General features: G+C 41.9%; 1 protein-coding gene across 5 annotated transcripts in view; it reads right to left on the reverse strand.

Moving 5' to 3' along the window:
* The window catches only part of RIC3 (RIC3 acetylcholine receptor chaperone), a 68,618-nt gene extending 46,181 nt beyond the window's left edge, over window positions 1-22,437 (reverse strand). For 2 of the 5 annotated variants that reach the window (XR_004257575.1, XM_032240658.1), the window contains exon 1: window positions 21,885-22,427. Coding sequence is in view for 4 of the 5 variants with exons in the window: in XM_032240658.1 (XP_032096549.1) it covers window positions 21,885-22,008 (124 nt within the window). In the remaining variant the exon portion in view is untranslated. Of the gene's footprint in view, window positions 1-21,884 lie in introns of all 5 variants that reach the window. The other 3 variants (XM_032240659.1, XM_032240660.1, XM_032240663.1) reach the window with 3 other exon arrangements.
* Between the last annotated feature and the right edge of the window lie 864 nt (window positions 22,438-23,301).

Raw genomic sequence — 23,301 nt, forward strand, 5'->3', positions numbered from 1 at the left:
GGTAACAAGAGTGAAACTCTGTCTCCAAAAAAAAAAAAAAACAGTAGGTTTTCTAATATAGAAAACAAAACAGCAGTGTGGCTATCTCTACAGGTACTTAAGTATTCTATAAAAAGAAATGTGACTAAATCCTAATTGTTTACTGAAAGCTTTCCCCATATTTAGGTTTCCTTAATTATTAAAATTTAATCCCAAAATTTGGAGGCCGAGGTGGGAAGATTGCTTAAGCCCAGGAGTTTAAGATCAGTCTGGGCAAGATGGCAAGACCTCCTCTCTACAAAAAACTTTTATAAATCAGCTGGCTGTGGAGGCATGTGCCTGTAGTCCCAGCTACTCAGGAGGCTGAGGCAGAAGGACCGCTCAAGCCTAGGAGTTTGAGGCTGCAGTAAGCTATGATCACGCCTCTGTGTGATCAGCCTGCGCAACAGGAGACCCCATCTCAAAAAAAAAAAAAAAATCTCTTAGCTTATCATTTAAACTTAACTAAAAACTTAACGTTAATGGATTCTGGCCAGGCACGGTGGCTCACGTCTGTAATCCCAGCACTTTGGGAGGCCAAGGCAGGAGGATCACCTGAGATCTGCGGTTTGAGACCAGCCTGGCCAACATGGCAAAACCCCGTCTCCACGAAAAATACAAAAATTAGCTGGGCATGGTGCCACATGCCTGTAATCCCAGCTACAGGAGGTTAAGGCAGGAGAATCATCTGAACCCAGGAGGCAGAAGTTGTGGTTGCAGTGAGCCGAAACGGCACCACTGCACTCCAGCCTGGGTGACAGAGTAAGACTCTGTCTCAAAAAAAAAAAAAAAAAATTAATGGATTTTACAAGAAGCTCTACCTTCCTTTGTTAATAACCATACCTATTGTTAAAAACAAAAACTTTAGCACTGTTAACAAAAGGGTTTTCTGAAAGCAATATTAACTCATCTGCAGCATTTCATTTTTGGGACAAATAAATCTATAAAGAACTGGACATGTGTCTATTTTAATAAAAAAAAAATAGAGGCCAGGCACGGTGGCTCACACCGATAATCCCAACACTTTGGGAGGTCGAGGCGGGCAGATCACGAGGTCAGGAGTTTGAGACCAGTCTGGCCAACATGGTGAAACCTTGTCTCTACTAAAAATACAAAAACTTAGCCAGGTGTGGTGGCACATGCTTGTAATCCCAGCTACTCAGAAGGCTGAGGCAGGAAAGTCGCTTGAACCTGGGAGGCAGAGGTTGCAGTAAGCCGAGACTGCTCCATTGTACTCCAGCCTAGGTGACAGAGCAAGACTCTGTCTCAAAAAAAAAAAAAAAAGAAAGAAAAGAAACAGTGGTTCAAGAAAGGTCTTAATGGGGCCAGTTCCTTAAGATAGCCAAGCTTTTCCCTAAACAATGAGGAGGCTGTAGAGGCCATATTTGATTCAGCATTACTTAAAGTAGAAGCCATGACAATAGCTGTTTTTCCTCACAGGCCTCCTCCAAAGGCCCTATCTTTTTTTGTTTTTGTTTTTTGAGACGGAGTCTCGCCCTGTCACCCAGGCTGGGGTGCAATGGTGCGATCTCGGCTCACTGCAACCTCTGCCTCCTGGGTTTAAGCGATTCTCCTGACTCAGCCTCCGGAGTAGCTGGGACTACAGGCACATGCTACCACACCCAGCTAATTTTTTGTATTTTTAGTAGAGACAGGGTTTCACTGTTAGCCAGGATGGTCTCAATCTCCTGACCTTGTGATCCGCCTGCCTCAGCCTCCCAAAGTGCTGGGATGACAGGCGTGAGCCACCACGTTCGGACCGGAAGGGCCCTATCTTGTTACATTTCCCTTCTACCGGATTCTGTTTTGTTCTCTACTGCTTTGACATTTTCTGCTAATTTAATCAGATTTTTTTCATCTTTTATCAACCTCTCCAATCTCAATCCATCCTATGTATTACTAAAAGAGATCATTACGTGTCTAAGTTTCTTAGCACAGGGCTTGATCCATACACTCAATACACATCAGTTACCACTGTTTTGTTACCAGAATAATTTTCCTAAAGCACAATTCTAACTGGTCTTGCCATTTCTCTGATCAAAAGCTTCTAATGGTCTTCACTGATGACAAGGGGCTGTATTAGAGCAGAATGGAGGTAGCAGAGTAAACTAGAACGAGTACCACCTTTTCAACGAGTAGCTATTGGTTAAGATTATGGCTGTGCCTCCAACTACTTCAGTGGAGGTTAAATTAATCTTTCTAGAGCTCATTATCATCATCTGTAAAATGGGTATGATATCTACTTTCCAGAGTTTACAAGAATTACAAAAGAGTAAATGATATCATATATACAAAGCAGCTAGCACATATAGTAGGTATTTAACAAATTCTGATTTTCCTTACCCATGTAATAACTTAACCTGCGTTAGCCTAACTGACTCCATCTCAGCAGTAAGCTCCAGCCTAACTTCTCCCTCCCTGCCACAGACCCCACAGGTGCATAGCTGGGTCATGCTGCACTTAAAAGACTTGAAGTGTTAAAGTTTGAAGCACACTATTCTTCACACCTGTAACCATTGTAACCGTATCCTGCTTGGCAAGTCTACCTGCTGTTATGAATACCCTGCTGTTGTGACTGATTGTATGGAAAGTTCCCCCTGCTACTCTCCTTGATGACCATATGGAAATACCCTTAGCAACCAACAATCCTGGAAATCTCCTCCCCCCTGGTTACCAGCTTCCTTATCTAACTTGCTTGTTCTGCTTCAGTAAAACTCTGCTTCAGCTACGTATCCCCTCCTCTACCTAAATCAAGGTATAAAAGATAACTAAGCCCCTTCCTTGGGGCCGAGAGAATTTTGAGTGTTAGCTGTCTCTCAGTCGCTGGCAAATAAGGGACTCTTAATTTGGAACTCAGAGCGTGGCGCATTCCTTCTGACTCGCTCGGTTACAACACCCACAAATTAAATTCCTAAACAACTGGATTCTATAATCTAACCCAAAAGTACCTCTTCACACTACTTTCCCGTTACATACCATTCATCCAGCCAAACTAGGGTTTTCACCATGCTTTGAACCTGACTTTTACCTTCTTGCTTCTATGCCTATGTTTATCCTACAGTGGCTTTGCTTTCCTCTCTTAACTTCACATATCTAAATCCAGCCAATCCTTCAAGGCCCAGGCCAAAAACTGCCCCCACACCCCCCAAGCATCTTCTCATGCTACTCCCCATGCCTGTAAAACACACTGCTTGAGCCTCTTTAATTGCACTTACCACACTTGGCCTTATTCAAGACTTGTATTAATGTGTCTTGTAGCCTGTATTTAAATGAATTGGGAAACAAAAACAGGTAATATCTTCCACTAAGCACCATCTCTACCCGATTTTATCTGGTGCTGACTGAAACCTGTATTTCATATCTGAGAACACGAAAAGCAGCCTCTAACATCCAAAAGTTGGCCTGATATTATCAGCTAGGCACTGATACTGCAATGAGCTTGCTTGGTACTCAAAGATAAGTTGTGGTATTCTCCTGTTACACATAAGCAATTTCAGAACACCAGCATTAGACATGGCCATTCTGTGATCATGATGGATCAAGAAAAAAGCAAGACCACTCTGTAATCTGTCTGAACATTAACAAAACATGAACACTGCCCAAGCCACACAAAATACCTAATATCCCCTAGTGCTGGGTAATATGAATGATGGGGCTTCTTTATCAATTACAGCTTTAGCCTTTCTCTAGTTGGCCCTCCCCTTAGATAAACTGTTAAGATACCAGTCATAGAATTTGCCTTACTTCCTGAAAGCATTTAATTCAGAGCAAAGCACCACATCCTTAAACCATCCTCCAGATCACCTAACACAAACCCAAAACCTATAATGACCTTTTCTAACAGTGCCTTATTGAGACACCCCACGATTTCCCATGGTGTACATTCTCCCTTGCTGCAACAAGTAATACACTCAACTTGTTCAACTACAGGTATGTTCCTGGTGGTCTCTGGCTGGAAGACAAACTAAGAACTTCTTGAATAAAGGTCCAGTGTTTTATTCATGTTTGGGTCCCCCACAGGGCAGGCTCTGGATCTTGCATGCTATATCTTGGCTGAACTGATCTGGATGAATTATACTGCAAGTGTTAGTCATCAATAGAATCTCAAAATCCTGCCCAGTCACTTTTAAAGCTAAAAATAGTTTTTTACTTCATTATCCTGCCAGTTTTCAATTTCACAGTTTCAAGAATAGAAACTGGCAATTAGGATTGACTGATCAAGCAAGGTGTTCCATACCCACTTACCTATAAGTTTCTAAACTTGAAAAAATGCCTAATTTTACATGCATTCACGGGCTCTCAAATTGTCTATTGTTTTCTGTTCATTTCTATAATACATGAACAGAAAAATGACTCTTGGAAATCAAAATGACTTCCTAATCTCTCTGTCCTTGAATATTCCTTCAGAGGAGATTTCTGATGCTCCATTAGGGAAAATAAACAGTAAGCAACCAAAATAATATCTTTATCTTCAGGCACTTACATACCAACACATAAGAAGCTAGTTTAAGATAACAAAGAATTACGTATGTGCATGTGTGTCATACATGTATATGTGCATATGTTTACATACGCATATACACATATCTGTATATTTTCACATCTCAGAGAGATTAAGACTCAGTGGGACATGACTTACTTAGGAGAACATTGTGACAAAGGGTCTGTGCTATTCCACAGGAACAGGGGCATTGGAGAGGGGCTAGCAAGGAATTTTATCTATCTATCTAACTATCTCTCTATCTCTCTCTATCTCTCTCTTTATTTATTTGAGACGTATTCTCACTTTGTCACCTAGGCTGGAGTGCAGTGGCACGATCTCGGCTCACTGCAACTTTTGCCTCTGGGTTCAATTTCTGCCTCAGCCTCCCGAGTAGCTGGGACTACAGGCGCACACCACCACGTCCAGCTAATTTTTGTATTTTTGGTAGAGACGGGGTTTTACCATATTGGCCAGGGTGGTCTTGAACTACTAACCTTGTGATCTGCCTGCCTCAGCCTCCCAAAGTGTTGGAATTACAGGCATGAGCCACCATGCCCGGTCAGGAACCCTATTTATAAGCATTCAGGCAGGGTCAGCAGGAGTGATGCGCAGATACAATGCTACTGTGGGAACACCAAATGAACACCAAAGGTTCCTAGCCAAGTGGAAGTAGATAGGACTCTCTTGAGGCCAACTCTAGCACAGAGCGGCACACTGTCATCTTGGTGGACTTCAACTACCTTGGAACCTATTCAAACTCTCATTAGGCTAACAATGAAACAACTGACAAGTTCTTGACCAAGTGTGCTGACATTTTTATGTTCCATAGATACACAGGGAGAGCAGAGGAACTGCTACTCCGACCAAAGAAGAAACTGGTTGACGAAATGAAAGGGTAACCTCAGGAGAAAGACATCTTAGTATTTTTGACATAAAGTAGGAATCGTGTAACACAAGCTCTAGGAAGCCAGCGTTAAGAAGTTTTTTGTTTTTTTGTTTTGAGATGGAGTCTCACGCTGTCACCCAGGCTGGAGGGCAGTGGTGTGATCTCAGCTCATTGCCTCCCAGGTTCAAAAGATTCTCCTGCCTCAGCCTCTCGAGTAGCTGGGACCACAGACATGCAACACCTCACCTGGCTAATTTTTGGATTTTTAGTAGAGACAGGGATTTGCCATGTTGGCCAGGCTGGTCTTGAACTCCTGACCTCAGGTGATCTGTCTGCCTCAGCCTCCCAAAGTGCTAGGATTACGGGTGTGAGCCACCGTGCCTGGCCCAGAGTTAAGAAGTTTTGAAAACAGACATAAAGCCATAGGATGAGACCCTTTCTGAGAGGAAAGCCCTTAAAATGCATTTCTATACGGGCACTTCGAAAATTCTCAAGCAGATAGGAACGACGAGGGAAAAAAAAAGTAGATGTGCAGAAAAAAAAGTAGATGTGCAGGACAGAAAAGATGAAAAGACAGGCACTGGGCAATCAGCATGAAAGAGTGGCAAGACTCCCAGAGTGACACGAGGAGGCCAAGGCCCAAAATAAATGCAGATTTACAAAAAGACTAGCAAAGCCCAAAGGGGTATTTTTAGTGATGTTTAGAGAAAAGAGGCAATTTTCCTTAAGATAAAATGTAATGCTGAGAAAACAGAGCTTGCCAACCTCCATTTTGCTTCTACATCTAAGGGGATAAATATTTGGTTCAGTTGAGAATTAACAATCCTAAGGACAAAAGTAAAGTCCCAGAGGAGGATAAATTCAAGCCTATTCACTAAATAATTTCTATCAAGAGAACTGGGTAAACGTGCAAATAAGGTCACTGAACTAAAGAAAAATTTAAGAAATTATATTGATAAAAAGTGAAATCTTAAAAGAATTAAGATAGAGAACTACTGTTCCAGTCTGCGGAAAGTAGAAAGCGGATGACAAACTCAACAAACTATAGAGACGTGAACTTGTTGTAACTCTTGGGCTAGATTCTAAAAAGGATTCTTCCATTTTTTTTAATGGATATGGAAGAGAAGAGAAAGTACTTTTTTTCTGATTATAAAAGAAATGCATACCTATGGAAAATTAAGAAAGTACAGAAAAATTTAAAGAACAACCCCTCATAATTACATGATCTAAAAATAACCACTGTTAAAATGTTGACATCTTTCTAGTGAATATGAATATATGTCTTTACTTTTCACTTGTATCATACAATGTTCCATATCATTTAAAACTTCATGAATATAAATTACTGAATTCATAATAGTCTATCACATGGATGCATGACCATTCATGTAACCGTAATGAATGTAATATTAAGGTAATGGCTTACAAATGCTAATAGAGGAAGTCACGATCCCTAGGAGCCAGCACTCATTAATTAACTCATTATTTTACTTGTTCAATAAATATTTATTGTCTACTTACATGCAGGCCTCTTCTAAAGCTGGACACAAAGCCATGAACACAACAAATATAAATCATTATCCTCACGGAGCCTCCTTTCTAAGTAGGAAAAGAGACAGTAAACAAGAAAGTGATAAATACTAAGGAGAAAAAATAAGGCAGGGAGAAAGGGTAAGACTGTGTTGGAAGTTAAGATTTCAGCTGAAATGGCCAGAGAAGGCATCAGGAAATATCATTTGAGAGAAAACATGAAGATGAAGGAAAAGGAACATGGATATCCAAAAGAAGAGCATTTCAAGCAATGGAAACAGCAAATGCAAAGGCACTGAGGTAGAAGTATGCTTGCATATTCAAGGAACAGTAAGGAGGCAGCCAGTGTGGCCACAACAAAGTGAAAAAGATGGAAAAATAGAAGCAAATGGGGAAGAAGATTATATAGGGCCTTTGGGATCATGTATAGACTATCTTTTCATCTGAGCCAGGAAGCCACTGGAGAGTTTTCAGGAGGGGAGAGACGTGAGTTGACCTAAGCTTTAACATGATACTATGGCTGCTGTATTGAGAATAGACTGAAGGGAGGAAGGAAGAAGCAAGCAAACCAGGGTGACAGAGTAAGATGGAAAAGGGCAAACAAATAACCATCTGGTTGAATGGCCCTAAACAAAAGGTTTCCATGAATAGACTGGTGTGATGCTAAAAGCAGTTTTAAATGACTAATACATTTAAAAAAATAATTTGACCTATCAAGAAAACATGCTGAGGCCGGGCATGGTGGCTCAATCCTGTCATTTCAGTACTTTGGGAGGCCAAGGTGGGAGGATCCTCTGAGGTCAGGAGTTCGAGACCAGTCTGGCCAACATGGTGAAACCTGCCTCTATTAAAAACACAAAAAAATTATCCAGGCATGGTGGTGGGTGCCTGCAATGCCAGCTACTCAGGAGGCTGAAGCAGGAGAATCACTTGAACCTGGGAGGCAGAGGTTGCAATGAACTGAGACCGTGCCACTGCACTCCAGCCTGAGTGACAGAGACTCAGAGACTCCAAGATTGTGCCACTGCACTCCAGCCCAATACTCCATCTCAAAAAAACAAAACAAAACAAAAACAAAAAGAGGAAACATGCTGATCATAATCAAACGTAAAATTGTAAAAAAAGAAAGAAAAAAGAAAAGTTAAAACATGTTGGGAAAAATGTGAACACCAACTAGCTATTTAATGACATTAAAGAAGTATTGATTTTTTAGGTGTGATAATAGTATTGTGGCTATATTTCAATAAGAATCCATTTTTAGAGATGCAAGACTGAAGCATTTAAGGATGAAATGATCCAACGTTTAGGATTTGCTTCAAAATCATCCAGTGAATGGAGGGGAAAGTGGGTGGGGATACCTAGGATACAAGACCATGTATTGATGGTTGCTGAAGTAGGGTGATGTGGATTCATTTTACTACTCTCTCAACTTATGTTTGAAAATGTCTTTGGCCGGGCGCAGTGGCTCATGCCTGTAATTCTAGCACTTTGGGAGGCCAAGGTGGGTGGATCACCTGAGGTCAGGAGTTCAAGACCAGCCTGGCCATCACGGTGAAACTCCATCTTTAAAAAAAAAGAAAATGTCTTTAACAAAAAGTTTTTTTAAAATCAAGCATGACACACACCTAAGAAATGGTAAACAAATACACGGAATGAAACAATGAATGCTCTGAAAAAATTTCAATAGCTAGAATTCTTGGCCATATTAAACAGATAAAAGCAATAGGGAAGACTACAAAGTCCTATATTTGGTTCCAAAGCATCAAGTGATCAGTAGAAAAATGAACAAAACCTAGATGAACATCTCCTATTAAAAATAAAAAAAGGCTCAGAATTATACTAAACAGCAAAGTCAGCAAATAAAATGCTAAAAACTAAAGCAATCCCCAGAAAGCATTAAGGATATAATTTTAAAAAAAGAGAAGGGTGCAGGGAAACAATAGATTGTTCTTTCATGAACTGTCTTAGATGTGCAGTTATTTGCAGTTCTAAGAGCCTCTTCTAAGAGGGCTGTGTTCAAATACTTGCAACTAGGTCATACCAGGAAGGAATGAGGGAGCTAGGGATATTAACACAGGAAAGAAGACTGAAGAAAGAGACATACTACTACTTTTCCAATTCCTGAATTAATCATCTTATACCTGTAAACCAAAAAGTATCTGGGACAGGCCTCAATTAATTTAGAAGTTCATTTTGCCAACATTAAGGAAACACCCAGGAGAGAGTTCTGTGTCTTTCTCCAAAGATGATTTTGAGAGCTTCAATATTTCAAGGGGAAAAGTGAGCTGGAGGGGAAAGAAAGGTATGGTAATCCATATGTTGCAAGAGAAAAGGTGCAGGTAGGGAACAGTCAATTGTGTGTTCATCTGGTGCTCAGTAAACAGGCACTTTGCATAAGATAAGGTGAACCTATAGTAGCTACCTGTGGAGATATTTAATCTTTTATCTGTAGCTACCTGCTTAGGAACAAAAGGAAAGGCAGTTTCTTGCATGACTCAGCTTTCAGCTTTATTTTTTCCTTCAGGCATAGTGAACTGGGGTCCCAAGGTTTTATTTTCCTTTCACACACCTTTAATCTACTCTTCCTCCATTCCTATTTTGGCAAAGGATATCATCATCTAACCTTTCACCTAAACCTGAGAACAATCCAGATGTCTCCCTCTCCCTCACCTTCCAATTCTATTTTAAAATGTCTCTCTTTTTTTTTTTTTTGAGACGGAGTTTCGCTGTTGTTGCCCAGTCTGGAGTGCAATGGCACGATCCCAACTCACCGCAACCTCCGCCTCCTGGGTTCAAGCAATTCTCCTGCCTCAGCCTCCCGAGTAGCTGGGACTACAGGCACGCACCATCATGCCGAGCTAATTTTTGTATTTTCAGCAGAGACGGGGTTTCACCCTGTTGACCAGGATGGTCTTGATCTCCTGACCTCGTGATCCACCCGCCTCGGCCTCCCAAAGTGCTGGAATCACAGGAGTGAGCCACCGCGCCCGGCCTAAAATGTCTCTTAAAATTGTTCTCTTCCTTCCAATCTATCCACTGATAACCTTTCTTGCTCTAATCTCCCTATTTCCCTTTGGGAACTCCTCTCAACTCCAGAGTGGGTTCATCAGCCTATTCTTTCTACCCACAACACCACAAGTTAACTTAATTCAAGCCATTAATGTGAGTGGATATGTTTGCTGGAACTTCTGGCAAAGAATCTGGGGAGTGGGGTTGGAAGATGAGAGTGAAGGAAGACTTAAAAGAAGCCTGGAGCTGTGCCCAGCAAAGTGCTGTAATCCCAGTACTTAAGAGGCTGATGTGGGACAATGACTTGAGGCCAGGAGTTCCAGGCCAGCTCTACATACATACATATATACATACATATATAAATGAGGCACTCTCACTTTCTCTGGGCAATGAATGACATGAGAGGAGGTAATGTCTGAAACTGTTGCAACCACTGTTACTACCCTGAGGGAGCAGCTAGAGTACAGAACCAACTTCAGAATGAACCCAGAGTATAAAGAACAGAAAATAAGAGCTGGAGCCCCGATGTGACAACTGAGAGTCTCTCGATCATACCACACTGGAAGACAGTTCTAACACAGGGTCTTTACATTTACACAAGTCAATACGTTCTCTTTCTGTCTTAAGACAAGTCAAGGTGACTTTTCTGTCACTTGTCACAAGCATCCTAACAGATGAGCTCAATGACATCGACTTGGTGATGCTCATGGTGTCTCAACTGGATGACTACAACAATCTTCTCTCTGAAGAAATCCTCACAGTGCAGTGTCTACACTGCTGCCAGGCTGTCCTTTCTAAAACCACGTTAAATGTTTCTCTTCTACTTAGATACTTAATGATGCCTCATCTTCCTTTAGAATAAAACCCAAACTCCTTAAGTATAATAGAAAAAAAACTTCACGATTTGGCCCATGCCAACTTCTCTGGAGTCTTCTCTCACACTCTATGGATACTTCAAGGCTCTATGTTTCCTTTTTTTTTTTTCCCTTTTTTCTTTTTTTGAGACAGAGTCTTGCTCTGTCACCCAGGCTAGAGTACAGTGGCGTGATCTTAGCTCACTGCAACCTCCATCTCCTAGGTTTAAGCGATTCTCCTGCTTCAGCCTCCCAAGTAGCTGGAATTGCAGGGACACACCACCAAACCTGGCTAATCTTTATGTTTTTAGTAGAGACAGGGTTTTTCCATGTTGGCCAGGCTGATCTGAAACTCCTGGTCTCATGGAATCTGCCTGCCTTGGCCTTCCCAAGTGCTGGGATTATACAGACATGAGCCACTGCACCTGGCCCTAATGCTCTGTGTTTCTTTGCTCTGTGTTTCTTCTGTCTAGAATGCCCTTTTCATCTGGAAAATTTAAAAAACAAAGCAAAACAAAACATTTTAAGAGTTTCCTCCTCAATTTAGACAAGAAAGGCAGAGCTGGATTAACATCTAAATTTCAATTAATGTAATATGCCACATCTATATAAAGGACAAAACACACATGATCATCTCAACATACATAGAAAAAAGTATTTGATAAAATTCAACACCCCTTCATAATGAAAAACACTCAACAAATATAAATAAAAGGGAACTTCCTCAACCTGATAAAATGCATCTACAAAATGCCCCCAGATAACATTACATATACTGGCATGAAAGCTTTCTTCTTCAGATCAAGGACAAGAAAGGATGTTTGCTCTTAACACTTCTATTCAACATTGTAGTAAAGGTTACAGCTAGAGCAGTTAAGCAAAAAAAGTAAAAATAAAAATAAAAGGCATTCAGGTAAAAAAAAAAAGTAAAACTATCTCTATATACAGATAACAAGTTCAGCAAGGTGACAAAATACAGTATCAATATGCAAAAACTAATTGTCTATACACTAGAACAATCTGAAAACAAAATTTATAATAGCATTAAAGAATAAAATACTTATGAATATATTTAACAAAATAAGACTTTCACACTAAAAACTACAACCTCCTTTAAAAGAAATTAAAGATGTAGATAAATAAAAAAGAAATCATGTGTTCATAGACTCTGTCAAAATCCCAGCTGGCACTTTTTTTTTTTTTTTGGCAGAAATTAATGTGATAATCCTAAAATTCATATGGAAATGCTAGGTCGACCCAGAATAGCCAAAACATCTTGAAAAAGAACAAAGTTGGAGGACACATTTCATGATTTCAAAACTTACAAAGCTACAATAATTAAGACAGCATGGTACTAGCATAAGGATAACCCTATAGATTATGTAATATAATTGGGAGCCCACAAATAAACTCTTACATTTAGAGTTAATTGATTTGACGTGGGTGCCAAAACAATTCAATGAGAATTTTGTCTTTTCAACAAATGATGCTAGGGCAACTATATATCCACATGAAGCTGGACTCCTACCTTACCCATATACACAAATTAATTCAAAGGGATCAAAGACTTAACTGAAGGAGCAAAAACTACAACACTTGAAAACATAGGCAAAAATCTTCATAACCTTCGTTTTGGCAGTTTGTCTCAGATATAACACCAAAAGCAGAAGAAACAAAAGAAAAAGGTAGAAAAACTGGACTTCATCAATATTTAATACTTTTCTTATTTAAAGGGCACCATCAAGAAAGTGAAGGTAAGCACTTAATGGAAGAAAACATTTGCAAATCATGTATCTGATAACAGACCTGTACCAAGAATATACAAATAACTCTTAAACTCAACAATAAAAAGACAAGAGGCTAACTGTGGTGGCTCACACCTGTAATCCCATTGCTTCAGGAGGCCAAGGTGAGAGGGTCACTTGAGACCAGGAGTTCAAGACCAGTCTGGGCAACATAGTGAGAGCCTCATCTCTGCAAAAAATTTTTAAAAATTAGCCATGGGCCGGGCGCGGTGGCTCACGCCTGTAATCCCAGCACTTTGGGAGGCCGAGGCGGGTGGATCACGAGGTCAAGAGATCGAGACCATCCTGGTCAACATGGTGAAACCCCGTCTCTACTAAAAATACAAAAATTAGCTGGGCATGGTGGCGCGTGCCTGTAATCCCAGCTACTCGGGAGGCTGAGGCAGGAGAATTGCCTGAACCCAGGAGGCAGAGGTTGCGGTGAGCCAAGATTGTGCCACTGCACTCCAGCCTGGGTAGCAAGAGCGAAACTCCGTCTCAAAAAAAAAAAAAAATTAGCCAGGCATGGTGGCACACACCTGTAGTCCTAGTTATCTGGGAGGCTGAGGAGGGAGAATCACTTGAGTCCAGGAGTTTGGGGCTGCAGTGAGCAATGATGGCACCACTGCATTCCAGCCTGTGCACCAGAGTGAGACCCTGTCTCTCCAAAAACAAGGACAAGTAATCCAACTTTTAAAGACGGTTAAAAGGACCTGAATAGACATTTTTCCAAAACAAGACATACAAATAGACAAAGAGTGAATAAATACACAAAAAATACTCAATGTCATTAATCATCAGGGAAATGCAAATAAAATCACAATGAGATACCATTTCATACCCACTAGGGTGGCTATAATCAAGAAGACAGGTAACAAACATGTATTGACAAGAAATCAGAAATCCTCTTGCACTGCTGGTAGTAATGTAAAATGGTACAGTTGCTTTGGAAAACAGTCTGGCAGTTCCTCAAAGGTTAAACATATAATAAGAATACAACCTAGAAATTACACGCTTAGTTTCATCCACACTGGAATGCTCAAATTTTCCAAATGTATGCAATGAAGAGAAATGAAATGAAAACATAAGTCTACACAAACATTTGTACACAGACATCAGTAGCAACATTATTCATAAAAGCTAAAAGGCAAAAAGTCAATGTCCATCAACTGATGAATGAATAAATGGAATATGGCATATCCACACAATGAAGTATTATTCAGCCATAGTCCAGGCGTGGTGGCTCATGCCTATAATCCCAGCACTTTGGGAGGCCCAGGTAGATGGGTCACAAGGTCAGGAGTTTGATATTAGCCTGGCCAATATGGTGAAACCTCATCACTACTAAAAATACAAAAATTAGCTGGGCATCCTGGCGTGTGCCTATAGTCCCAACTCCTTGGGAGGCTGAGGCAGAAGAGTCACTTGTACCTGGGAGGTGGAGGTTGCAGTAAGCTAAGATTGCACCACTGCACTCCAGCCTGGTGACAGAATGAGAATCTGTCTCAAAAAAAAAAAAAAAAAGTATTCAGCCATAAAAAGAAATACTGCTACATGCTACAACATGGATGAACCTTGAAAACATTATGCTAGTTAAAAGACATCAGTCACAAAAGATTAGATACTGTATGATTCCGTTTACATGAAATGTCCAGAACAGGCAAACTTATAGAGACATAAAGTAGATCAGTGGTTGCCTAAGGCTGGAAGTGGGGTGGGGCATTTGTTGGGTGATAACTAAAAAGTATGGGGTTTGAGGGGATGATGAAATTTTCTAAAATTGATGTGGTGATGACTGCACAACTCTGAATATTCTAAAACCCCATAAATGATATACTTTAAGTGGAGAATTGTATGATATGTAAATTAATCACAAGAAAGCTGTTTTCCCAAAATAAAATTAAAAATAAAAATAAAACTTCCCTCCTCTATGCTCTATGAAGCTCTTCTTCTTCTTTTTTTTTTTTTTTTTTTTTTTAAGGCAGGGTCTCACCCTGTTGCCCAGGCTGCAACACAATCACACCTCACTAGTCTTCACCTCCAGACCTCAAGCAATCCTCCCACCTCAGCCTACAGCATAACTGGGGCTACAGGTGCACACCATCATGCCCAGCTAATTGAAAAAAAACATTTTTTGTTGAGATTGGGGTCTCATTATGCTGCCCAGGCTGGTCTCAAAGTCCTAGGCTCAAGCAATCCTTCCACCTCAGCCTCTCAAAGTGCTGGGATTATAGGCATGAGCTGTTGCAGCTGGTTATGAAACCCCTTTTTATTTCTTTATTTTTTTTTGACACTGAGTCTCGCTCTGTCACCCAGGCTGAAATGCAGTGGCATGATCTCGGCCCACTGTCACCTCCACCTCCTGGGTTCAAGCAATTCTTCTGCCTCAGCTTCCTAAGTAGCTGGGACTACAGGTGTGTGCCAACACGCCCAGCTAATTTTTTGTATTTTTAGTAGAGATGGGGTTTCACCGTGTTAGCCAGGATGGTCTTAATCTCCTGATCTCGTGATCCACCTGCCTTGGCCTCCCAAAGTGCTGGGATTACAGGCGTGAGCCACTGCGCCCGGACTGAAATCCTTCTTAAGTCTTAACACTGACTATTGCATACATGTCTCCATTGTTCCCTGTGCAGACCTGAGTTAACACTCTTGCATTTATCTGTTTTCCTTTACTACGGATTTGGCTCATTTTTTCTTGGAATACACAGTGCCTGTACACTGTGTGCATAGTACGTGATACAGTACATGATAAATATTTGTTTAAAGATTATCTTAAAAGCTCTCATGTGGAAAGGGAACTGTGCTTGTTTCATGCACATCAATGAGCAAACATGGAAGACATAATGACATGTATTTTTAAGAATTTTCAAATACTCAGGGTTATTCCTTTCTTCAAAGTAGGGATTTCTGGGTTCTGCAAATTCTCTGAACTGATGCTGAAATTCTGAGTATATTTACAAAGGATATGTACATTTTTCTAGAGAGAAAATACAGTTTTAGGCTGAGTGCAGTGGCTCACACCAGTAATCCTAGCACTTTGGAAGGTGAGGCAGAAGGATCACTTGAGCCCATGAATTTGACACCAGCCTGAGCAATATGATGAGACCCCCATCTCTACAAAAAAAATTTTTTTTAATTAGACAGGTGTGCTGGCATGTACCTGTAGTCCCAGCCACTTGGGAGGCTGAGGAGGATCAGCTGAACCCTGGCAGTAGAGGCTGCAATGAGCTGTGCTCATGACTCTATAGTCCAGCCTGGGTGACAGAGCGAGACCCAGGGAAAGGGAAAGGGGGCAAGAAAGAGAGGAAGATATGAAAAGAGGGAGGAAGAGAGGGAGGGAGGGGAAAGAAGGAAAGAAAGAGAGACAGTGAGAAAGAAAGAAAAGGAAGAAAAGAGAGAGAGAAGGAAGAGAACAGAAGAGAAGAGAAGAGAAAGAAAGAAAAAAAGAAATATAGCTTTAGAAAGAAAGAAAATAGCTTTTATCAGATTATCAAAGGGGTATGTAACCCCAAAATAGGATTCATTGCTACAAGTTTCAGTTACTGGAATATATCATTCAAGGTAAGTTTTTTTCCTAGGTTATACTACTTCAGTACCTTCTCTTTCCCCAAAACAGAATTTACAATATTAGTAGCTTAATAATCTTAAATTTCAAGTATTTATTGACTGCCCATTATGTGCCAAGTACTAAAGAAATAGTGGTAGGACAGATCCAAGATGGCTGATTAGGTGCAGCTCAGGATTGCAGCTCCCAGCGAAGCATGGAGGGTGAGTGGATGCTGCATTTCCAGATGGATTTTTATTGCCCAGAGAGCAGGAAATTCCCAGGCAGCAAAGCCCCACGGGTCACCAATGTGGCTGTTTTGGCCAGCACAGTGGGTCTCTGCACAAAATACATGGGTCCGGGCGCTGTTTTAGCTGGCAACTGCAGCTCCTGGGAGACAGAGTTGCCCATTCAACTGATAAAAAAGGGGACTGAAACAGGGAAGCCAGGCCAGGAGATTCCTGGGCAAAAAAGCGCCACGAATCTCAGCGCAGCTATTTCAGCCAGCGCAGTGGGTCGCCGCACGGGAAATCACACATATACTGGTGCCTTTTCAACAGGCAACTGGAACACCTGGGAGACAGAGTCACCCGTTCAACAGAAAAAAAAAAAAAAAGAGTCTGAGGCAGGGAGCCAGGTGACCAGGCTCAGCTGGTCCCACCCCCACAAAAAAACAGCCATCGAAAACGCTCTGGATTGAGAGTTTCACAGCAAGCACACCTGAACCCAGGATGGTCCAGCTCTGTGGGGGAGGATCGTTTGCCATTACCGAGGCAGTCCACCACTATAGAGGTAGTTTGCCATTGCTGAGGCAGCCCGCCATTACAGAGAGAGTCCACCATTACAGAGGTGGACCACCATTGCTGAGGCAGTTCTAACTATACCCGTATAAACAGGACTGCAGGGAAGTTCACATGGCAGCTAGGCAGATCCCACTGCAGCTCAGCAAAGCCTTGGCAGGCAGACTGTGACTAGGATGCCTCCTCGCTGGGCAGGAAAGCCCTGAAAAAAGGCAGCAGCGTGACAGAAACTTACAAATAAAGGCTTAACTCCCCGGGACAGAGCACCTGGGGGAAAAAAAAAAAAGGGTGTTTATGAGTTCTGCTGCAGCAGACTTAAACGTACCTGCCCAGCATCTCTGAATGAACAATGGAGCTCACAGCTCAGCACTTGAGCTCCTATAAAGGACACACTGTCTCCTCAAGCAGCTCCCTGACCCCCATATATCCAAAGAGTCATCTCATAAAGGAGAGCTCAGACTGGCCAATCTGGCAGGTATCCTTCTGGGACAAAGATAGCAGAAGAAGAAACTGGCAGCAACCCTTACTGTTCTGCAGCTGCTGCAGGTGATCCCCAGGCAAGCAGGGCCTGGAGTGAACCTCAGCAGACCTATAGCACAGCGGCCTGACTGTTAGAAGGAAAACTAAGAAACAGAAAGAAATAACTTCATCATCAACAAACTGAATGTCCACTCAGAGACCCAATCTGAGTCAACAACTACAAAAACGACAGGTGGATAAATCCACAAAGATGGGAAGAAACCAGCACAAAAAGGATGAAAACACCCGAAACCAGAATGCCTCTCCTCCTACAAGGGATCACAACTCCTCACCAGCAAGAGAACAAGGCTGGATGGAGAATGAGTGAGATGAAATGACAGAATCAGGCTTCAGAAGGTGGGTAATAAGAAACTTCAGTATAGTATTGGAAGTTCTAGCCAGAGCAATCAGGCAAGAAAAAGAAATAAAGGGTATTTAAATAGGAAAGGAGGAAGTCAAATTGTCTCTATTTGCAGATGACATGATTGTATATTTAGAAGACCCCACTGACTCAGCCTAAAATCTCTTGAAACTGATAAGCAACTTCTGCAAAGCCTCAGGATACAAAATCAATGTGCAAAAATCACAAGCATTCCTATACACCAATAACAGACTTAAAGAGAGCCAAATTAAGAACGAACTGCCATTCACAATTGCTACAAAGACAATAAAATACCTAGGAGTACAACTAACAAGGAATGTAAAGAACCTCTTCAAGGAGAACTACAAGCCACTGCTGAAGGAAATAAGAGAGGACACAAACAGATGGCGAAACATTCCATGTTCATGGTTAGGAAGAATCAATACCATGAAAATGGCCATACTGCCCAAAGTAATTTACAGATTCAACGCTATCCCCATCAAGCTACCAATGACCTTCTTCACAGAACTGGAAAAAAAAAACACCTTAAACTTCATATGGAACCAAAAGAGAGCCCACATAGCCAAGTCAATTCTAAGCAAAAAGAACAAAGCGGGAGGCATCACACTACCGGACTTCAAACTGTACTACAAGGCTACAGTAATCAAAACAGCATGGTACTGGTACCAAAACAGAGATATAGACCAATGGAACAGAACAGAGTCCTCGGAGGCAACACCACACATCTACAACCATGTGATCTTTGACAAACCTGACAAAAACAAGCAATGGGGAAAGGATTCCCTGTTTAATAAATGGTGTTGGGAAAACCGTCTAGCCATGTGCAGAAAGCAGAAACTGGACACCTTCCTGACACCTTACACTAAAATTAACTCCAGATGGATGAAAGACTTAAACATAAGACCTAATACCATTAAAACCCTAGAAGAAAATCTAGGGAAAACCATTCAGGACATAGGCATAGGCAAAGACCTGATGACCAAAACACCAAAAGCATTGGCAACAAAAGCCAAAATAGACAAATGGGACCTAATCAAACTCCACAGCTTCTGCACAGCAAAAGATAACACTCATTAGAGTGAATCGGCAACCAATGGAGTGGGAAAAATTTTTTGCCAGCTACCCATCTGACAAAGGGCTGCTAGCCAGAATCTGCAAAGAACTAAAACAGATTTACAAGGGAAAAAAAAGCCCATTCAAAAGTGGGGAAGGATGTCTTCTTTACAAAAGAAGACATACATGAGGCCAAAAAACATATGAAAAAATGCTCAACATCACTGGTCGTTAGAGAAATGAAAATCAAAACTACCTTGAGATACCATCTCACGCCAGTTAGAATGGCGATCATTAAAAAATCTGGAGACAACAGATGCTGGAGAGGATGTGGAGAAATAGGAACACTTTTACACTGTTGGTGGGAGTGTAAATTAGTTCAACCATTGTGGAAGACAATCTGGCGATTCCTTAAGAACCTAGAAACAGAAATTCCATTTGACCCAGCAATTCCATTACTGGGTATATATCCAAAGGATTATAAATCGTTCTATTATAAGGACACATGCACACGAATGTTCATTGCAGCACTGTTTACAATAGCAAAGACTTGGAACCAACCCAAATGCCCACTGATGATAGACTGGACAGGGAAAATGTGGCACATATACACATGGAACACTATGCAGCCACAAAAAACGATGAGTTTGTGTCCTTTGTAGGGATATGGATGAACCTGGAAACCATCATTCTCAGCAAACTGACACAAGAGCAGAAAATCAAACACCGCATGTTCTCACTTACAGATGGGTGTTGAACAACGAGAACACATGGACACAGGGAGGGGAGCATCACACACTGGGGTCTGTCAGGGGGGAAATAGGGGAGGGACAGCGGAGGGTGGGGAGTTGGGGAGAGACAGCATGGGGAGAAATGCAAGATATAGGTAATGGGGAGGAAGGCAGCAAATCACACTGCCATGTGTGTACCTATGCAACAATCTTGCATATTCTTCACATGTACCCCAAAACCTAAAATGCAATAAAAAAAATAAAAATAAAAAGAACAAGGAACAATGCTTAAAGAGGTGTTAAGGCTGTCAGTTAGTGAAGCCAAGATGCACGAGATAGGGGATGAATCACAACCCTGCTTACACCTTGCAGCTTCACTATGTCAGTGGCAACAATGAGTGCCTGTGCTTGCCTCTGCTCACATCATCTCCCTCCACCAACAAGCAAGTTAATTACGCAAATAAAGGCGGCAGCTGTTGTGCAGTTGAAAGAGCCTGGTCGCAGTAACTGGTAATCTTTTGCAGACCCGTAAAAATGGAGTTGAAGAAACAGCTCTAAATTGGCACCATTTGTGCAGATGTAAGTTTCCTACTTACATTATAAAAATAAATAAATAAATGAAAGTAGAAAAAAAAAAAAAAAGAAATAGTAGTAAGAAAGACAAAGTCCCTGCCCTTGCAAACCTACATTCTAGAAGGCGGAGACAAATAAACAATTAAACACTTAAGAATATTCCATATCATATAGTGATGTCTACCATGGAAAATATAAAACATGATAAAATAGGGAATGTTGGGAGAGGAAATAATTATTTTAGTTAGGGTCATTAGGGGAAGTGTCTCCGAGGAGCTTTCATTTGAGCAGAAATCTGAATGATGAGAAGGGCACGGAGGGAAGAGAACAGCACTTCAGGAATAAAGGGAACTGAAAATACAAAGATCCTAAGATGAGAACGCTGAATACCAACACTTGAGTTCTCACGGGAACAACCCATGTCTAATCTCCACTCCACGCTTTCTACAATGTTCAAAAGAGTGTCTCTCACTCACATTCAATACTACTTGTTCAAGATAATTCACCATAATGGAAAGACAAGTTAAAAAAAAAAAAAACTGTTTTAGAAGAATCTTCACTATTCAGGATCATCATGAATTTACTCTTCTTCAAGGCAGATAAATTAACAAAGTAGGTAAAAATCTTTGGGATTTTCAATAAGACAGAAAGAAAAAAAAGAACAAATATGGAAAGATGTTTTAGAAGTCTCTTCCAGGTGGATAATCTTACAATCTTACAAGCATAAAGATTATCAGGCAAATTCTGTAAACAGAATTATCTGTGTTCAATCAGCCTTCCAACCCTAAAGGGTGGTGCTTTACATTTATAGTGTGTAGGATGCTAAAGGAATGGAACTACAGCCAATGTGCATAAAGCAGAGGGAAGTGGATTCGAGTTCAAAAGGAGCTGTCCAGCAACCAACAGTTTGAACACTACTGGAAGTGTTCAGACACCGTAAAACCATATCTTAAAGACGTTACAAGGATAATTTACAGGAGAAAGTTACAAGTAGAGCTTCATGACCTGTAGAGAATTGTTCTGGTTCCTCCTCCCACCCTTCAGCACCATGCCTTTACATTCATTCTGTAAAAGCTCCCCAGTTCAGCTAAGAGGATGAATTTTTAAACACCACATACATCATGCCAACAACAAAGAATTAACAGATAAATACTGCTTCAATAAGGGGAACGTAATAATTTGTTTCAGTAACTAAAACTGGGGTTATTAAAACCTTCAAGATATATTGTTAAAGGCACAAGAAGAGCCTGAAGCAGTGAGCGCCCAGCACCAAGTTGAAAGAACATAATGAATTAAGGTTTGCTGTACCAATTCCATTTGCCTTGATTTCGCACAAAGCGCGTCAGAAAGTACACGGTAACCCTAAAGAGGGAAACCCAGCTGGGAACCCTTGAACAGATAGTGACAAGATGAGTTAAGCCAGTGGGTGAAGAGAGAAGGGACTGCGCGTAAACGGGAGTGTGCAAGACCACCTAAAGGATGCCCAGACATGCATACATTCCTGGCCCTTCCTGCAGCAGAACCAGCTAGGCCGCCGCCCGCAGACAACCACGGAACCATGGGGACTGGCCCTTCGAAGCCGTCTCGTCCGCCCTCTCCAGCCAGTTTGGTGGATATTTCGGTGAAGGCTGCAGCCTCCCAGAGTCACCCCTCCCTCGAGCAGCGTTCTCCGTACTCGTCGGCGCCAGGCAGCTCAGAGCAAGCTGGCATTCTCTTACCTTCAGGTGTAGGTGGCGGCTCCTGCCGCTTCCCGCGGGACAGGAAGGCCTTGGGCAGCAGTAGCGACAGAGCCAGGACGAGCCCAGAAGCCAGAGCGACTCTCTGCACTGTGGAGTACGCCATGACTGCTCACGGTGGCCGCAGGGGCAGACGCCAACTGGAACCGGAACCGGAACCGCAGCGCTGGCAGCCTCTCCCGACTCAACCGCGGGCGGCGCGGGCAGCGCGGACGGCGGCGCGCGAGGGACAAGGTGCGCGAGGTGCCCGCGCCCCCACCTCCACTGTCCGCAGCTGACCTGCTCTTTCCGCGTGGTTACTCGTCACTGTAAATGTTACCCTCGCCTTCCCATTCATACTAACTAAAAACTCCTCCTTCTCCCTCACTCCCCATGTTCGTCTGTTACTGAGTCCTGTGCATTCTACCGCCTATACATCCGGCCGACATACCCGGATCTCCATCCCCACTTATTACCACTGCGCGCCGCTCACCCGTAGACCACAACATCGAGTTCTTTCTCATTTCCATGAACTCACTGTCTTTCAGCTTCCACTCATGCCCCTCGCATTCATTCTCCATCTGCAGCCAGGGGTGATAATGCTAAAACCCAAGACTAATTTTCTCTCACGACAGCTTAAAACCTTTTAACTCTCCATTATCTTGAGAACAATAGTCAAACTCCTGTGACCTGAGCACCCTGCATGATCTGGTCTTACCAATGCTCCTTCCAAACTGGATGATGTGCTCTTTCTCTAGCATATTGCCTGTCTAAAGGGAAACTTTGCTCGTCCTGTTCCCACTGCCTGGAAAGTTCTTGACACCATCTCCACTTGTCAAAAACTTCTCTGAAGAACAGCTTAAAAACACTGTACCCCCAAACCTAAAACGCAATAAAAAAAAATGAAAATTTTTTATATATATATATATATATATGTAAACAAAACACTGCTGTCGCGAAACTTTTTCAGTCAGCCTCTCCTTCCTCTACAATCCCACCGGTCTTTGTTACTGTCTGCATTCGTTCGTTTAACATTTTTGAGTTTTTACTATGTATTAGACCCTCAACTTGGTACTGCAGGGTCTGATGAATAAAATGGATCCTCTTTGTAGGGCAGATAATTAGGTAAAAAAAAAAAAAAATCAGGAAATATTCTGGGGCCTGGAGCAGTCTGCTCAACTGGTAGGAGGAAAAGTCAAGAAAAGCTCCTTTGAGAAGGTGAAGTTTGAGTTAGCTGTTGAAGAATGAGTAACTTACTAGGCAGACAGGTGAGATGGGTTAGAAAGATATTCCAGGAAAAAGGAGGCCAAAAAACAAAGGTAAAGCTGGAAGCTTCCTGGTGTGTTCAGAAAGGTATTGGTAATTCATTTTGGCGGGGGCAAAGAGTGGTGACAGGACACGAAGTGCACAAATACAGTGC

The sequence above is a fragment of the Sapajus apella genome, unplaced genomic scaffold (genome assembly GCF_009761245.1).
Source record: "Sapajus apella isolate SASKATOON/1434 unplaced genomic scaffold, GSC_monkey_1.0 scaffold47, whole genome shotgun sequence".
Taxonomy (NCBI): Eukaryota; Metazoa; Chordata; class Mammalia; order Primates; family Cebidae; genus Sapajus; species Sapajus apella.